The sequence below is a fragment of the Triticum dicoccoides genome, chromosome 2B (genome assembly GCF_002162155.2).
Source record: "Triticum dicoccoides isolate Atlit2015 ecotype Zavitan chromosome 2B, WEW_v2.0, whole genome shotgun sequence".
Classification (NCBI taxonomy): Eukaryota; Viridiplantae; Streptophyta; class Magnoliopsida; order Poales; family Poaceae; genus Triticum; species Triticum dicoccoides.
In genome coordinates, this window is record NC_041383.1 from 808884066 (window position 1) to 808887186 (window position 3121).

Sequence of the window (3121 nt, forward strand, 5' to 3'; positions counted from 1 at the left end):
TTGAACTGTCACAGCATAGCCTGAAGTTCACTGAAATCACAATGAAGAAAATTAATTCCTCTGAAAATTGCTATTTTGTCCAGGCAATGCGTTCCCCGGTTCAGCTGGAACGAGCTTCACTCCCCACATCATCACAGCATCTCCTTCAGAGGTATGCACACAATGCAAACTGTAACATACCCACCAGAATTCCCCAACAAATTCCTCTGTTATCCTGTTGCAGCTCACTGAACTGACAGACAGAACCGTAACAATCGTTTTGACAGGATGTCGCGGGCAAGATCGCGGCATTCGCGAGCCAGTCGCCGAGGGCGGTGTGCGTGCTCTCGGCGATGGGGTCTGTCTCCAGGGCCGTCCTCCGCCACCCGGCAGATCATCCTCCTTCCTACAACAATTCTGCCATTTACGAGGTAGGCGACCAACCTACATACGGTTAGGGAACAAATCAAAGAACTGATGCACCTGAGACCTGTATGTAACCCTCCATGATGGGCATTTGTTTTGTAGGGTTTGTATGAAATCTTGAGTTTATCCGGCTCTTACAATCTGAACGAGGGCCAGCAAAATCAAACCGACGGGATCAGCGTCACGCTCTGCAGCCAGGAGAGGCATATCATTGGAGGTGTTCTGGGTGGAGCATTGGTAGCTGCCAGTACTGTGCAGGTAACAGCAGTCTACCAGACTTCAACTGAAAAGATACACCCATGTGACCCATCTAACAGCATCTACTTTATTTTGTTCCTAAAAAACAGATAGGGGTATCATACAGCATAGAAGTTAATAATTCTGTTTGGCATGTGCAGGTGGTACTAGGGACTTTTGTGCAAGCAGGGTCCAAATCAAAGTCCAAGAAAGCCGCGAAACCGCCGGCCTTTGGTCCCGACTCGCTCACCGGCGCTGGGCCAGACGTGGCGTCGCCCAGCTCAGGACATAACCAAAACCTAACGTCGCCGCCCTCCGTTGTATCGACGGGAGGGTGGCCTAGCTCTGGGATATTTGACACGAGAAGTTCCAGCATTGATATCAACTCTTCTAGAGGATAGCTCATATTTGTCGACACTTCCATCTCTCGAGAGATTTTTCTGTTCCCAAAAAGAATATCAAATGTATACTTTGAAATAGCCCATTCGGTTTTTGAGATCATTCTTAGAGATTACTCTCCAGGCTGTGTTTTGTTGCATCAATATATTTTGTTTGTAATTTTGGGGAAATTATTTCACCGTGTAGAAAACAGAGTAGCATACAACAGACTGGGGTTACTCTTGATAGAGCAAGTGTACACACACATACAGTAGCGAAAAGAACAAATGACACATACACATGACACGCCGCCGCATGATCTTCCCTGGAGATACCTCAAACCTCCAACAGCTTCTTGATGTCATTCTGCGAAAGGCGAAAACATTCAGCAGATGAATTACCATGCTGGTGGAGACGAACAATATGGAATATGAACTGTTGAGTTAGAGCATCACCTCAATGCCGAGTGGGGACCAGGTCGGTGCGTATCGGTTCATGACGTGCCCCTCTTTGTCAACTAGAAACTTGGTGAAGTTCCATTTGATACGCTCTCCAAATAGACCGCCTCTCTCTGATTTCAAGAACTTGTACAGCAGGGCAGCATTGTTGCCATTCACGTCGACCTGTTGCCAACTCAGAAATGTTTAGATCGAAAATAAATGCATTTGTGTTTGGAAGCTATCACACACACACAGAAAATAGAAAGGCATTTTTCCGCTGGATAAACCTTGCGAAAAATAGGAAACTCTGCTTGGAAGCGATTGCAAGCAAACTCCACAATCTTCTCATCACTATCTGGTTCCTGCCCGGCAAACTGATTGCAAGGGAACGCCAATATCTCCAATCCTGATCGCAGCAGAAAGCATTTCAAAGATAAATGAAGATTGAAGACAAAAGTATACTGCAAGTTATTTGGCCTGCACAATGGCACATCTTGTCATACAATTTATTTATGATTCACCGTAAAGAGTATAAGCCTAACATAAAATGTGTATTTCTCTTCTACCGCTATTTAGCCCCAACGTTGACTCCAGTCTCCAATCTGAAAACTAGCTCAACTTGAATAGTGGATCCAAACACAGCACGGTTTCTGTAATCTCTGTTTGATGGGAAGCAAACTGTTGACCAGGTTCAACTTCTAGGGACTTTGTCTTATGAAAGGATGAAAATACGACTTAAAAAAAATTCAGTCATAGTATAAGCCTCTACCTGAGAAGCCATGCTCTTGAGCAGCTAGCTACGGGTGAAGTTCCACAGCTTGTCTAGTAAGCAGGTGAAGTGTATTCTTTATGCACACATTATGACCAAGAGAAACTACTCAGGTGCCATATCTGTTGTGTTGATTGAATTGCATCTGCTGAGTTTGCAGGGGTTATGACTTATGAGTAATGGCGCATATAAGGTCTTTATGAAACATTTACTCAATTTGGGTTAATAGTAAAGCCAAAGCCAATGGCTTGTTCTCTAAAAAAATGGAACATTCCCCATGACATATAAAGGTGATGCATCGAAGAGCTTCAAGCATTACCCACAATGAGATTACAACCAAACCATTTTAATGGACATAAATCACATCATTTATAACATATATTGTGTTCAGTTTCAGCACAAACAGCGAATGCTCAATCAGGAAACAATGGTTAAGAGCAATACAGAGTACCTAATCAGTCAGAGCTACTGCGATTAGTGGATTTGGCATCTGCAAAGCTATAGAAAACAAGTACCTTTCTCCCTGTATTTCTCATAGAGTTGGCCCAGCTCCGTGTAGTTGGAATTTGCCAGACCACTGCAAGAATATCAACTCAGTTGTTAAACACAGATTCAAACAGGAGAAGGATTTCAAACTAAAACTGCTAAAGACGCTACCATCGAGATGCGACATTCACAATAAGCAGGACTTTCCCCTTGTATCTGCTGAGCTCCACATCATTTCCTCTCACATCCTGCAGAGTAATCCCACCGAGTGTTTCAGTTAGAAGGATGACATACTGAATTTATCTTTCTTGTTCGCCTACAAAGACCCCGTTCCATTGAATTACAGATAACATGGCTTTTGTTTAAAGTTTCACAAGCAAATCATTCATACGAATATACAATAAAT

General features: G+C 43.4%; 2 protein-coding genes across 3 annotated transcripts in view; one reads left to right on the plus strand and one right to left on the minus strand.

Annotated features, from left to right (window-relative positions):
* The window catches only part of LOC119366490 (AT-hook motif nuclear-localized protein 9-like), a 2601-nt gene extending 1438 nt beyond the window's left edge, over nt 1-1163 (plus strand). The window contains exons 2-5 of the mRNA XM_037632233.1: nt 84-151; nt 267-410; nt 508-663; nt 804-1163. Of these exons, the coding sequence (XP_037488130.1) occupies nt 84-151; nt 267-410; nt 508-663; nt 804-1043 (608 nt within the window). The 3' untranslated portion in view covers nt 1044-1163. The remainder of the gene's footprint in view (nt 1-83; nt 152-266; nt 411-507; nt 664-803) is intronic.
* A 30-nt stretch (nt 1164-1193) lies between these two features.
* The window catches only part of LOC119366491 (probable phospholipid hydroperoxide glutathione peroxidase), a 2304-nt gene continuing 376 nt past the window's right edge, over nt 1194-3121 (minus strand). The window contains exons 2-6 of one of the 2 annotated variants that reach the window (XM_037632236.1): nt 2887-2965; nt 2745-2806; nt 1748-1866; nt 1476-1643; nt 1194-1386 (exon numbers count right to left, since the gene is read on the minus strand). In XM_037632236.1, coding sequence (XP_037488133.1) covers nt 1357-1386; nt 1476-1643; nt 1748-1866; nt 2745-2806; nt 2887-2965 — 458 coding nt within the window. In that variant the 3' untranslated portion in view covers nt 1194-1356. Of the gene's footprint in view, nt 1387-1475; nt 1644-1747; nt 1867-2744; nt 2807-2886; nt 2969-3121 lie in introns of both variants that reach the window. The other variant, XM_037632235.1, reaches the window with a different exon arrangement.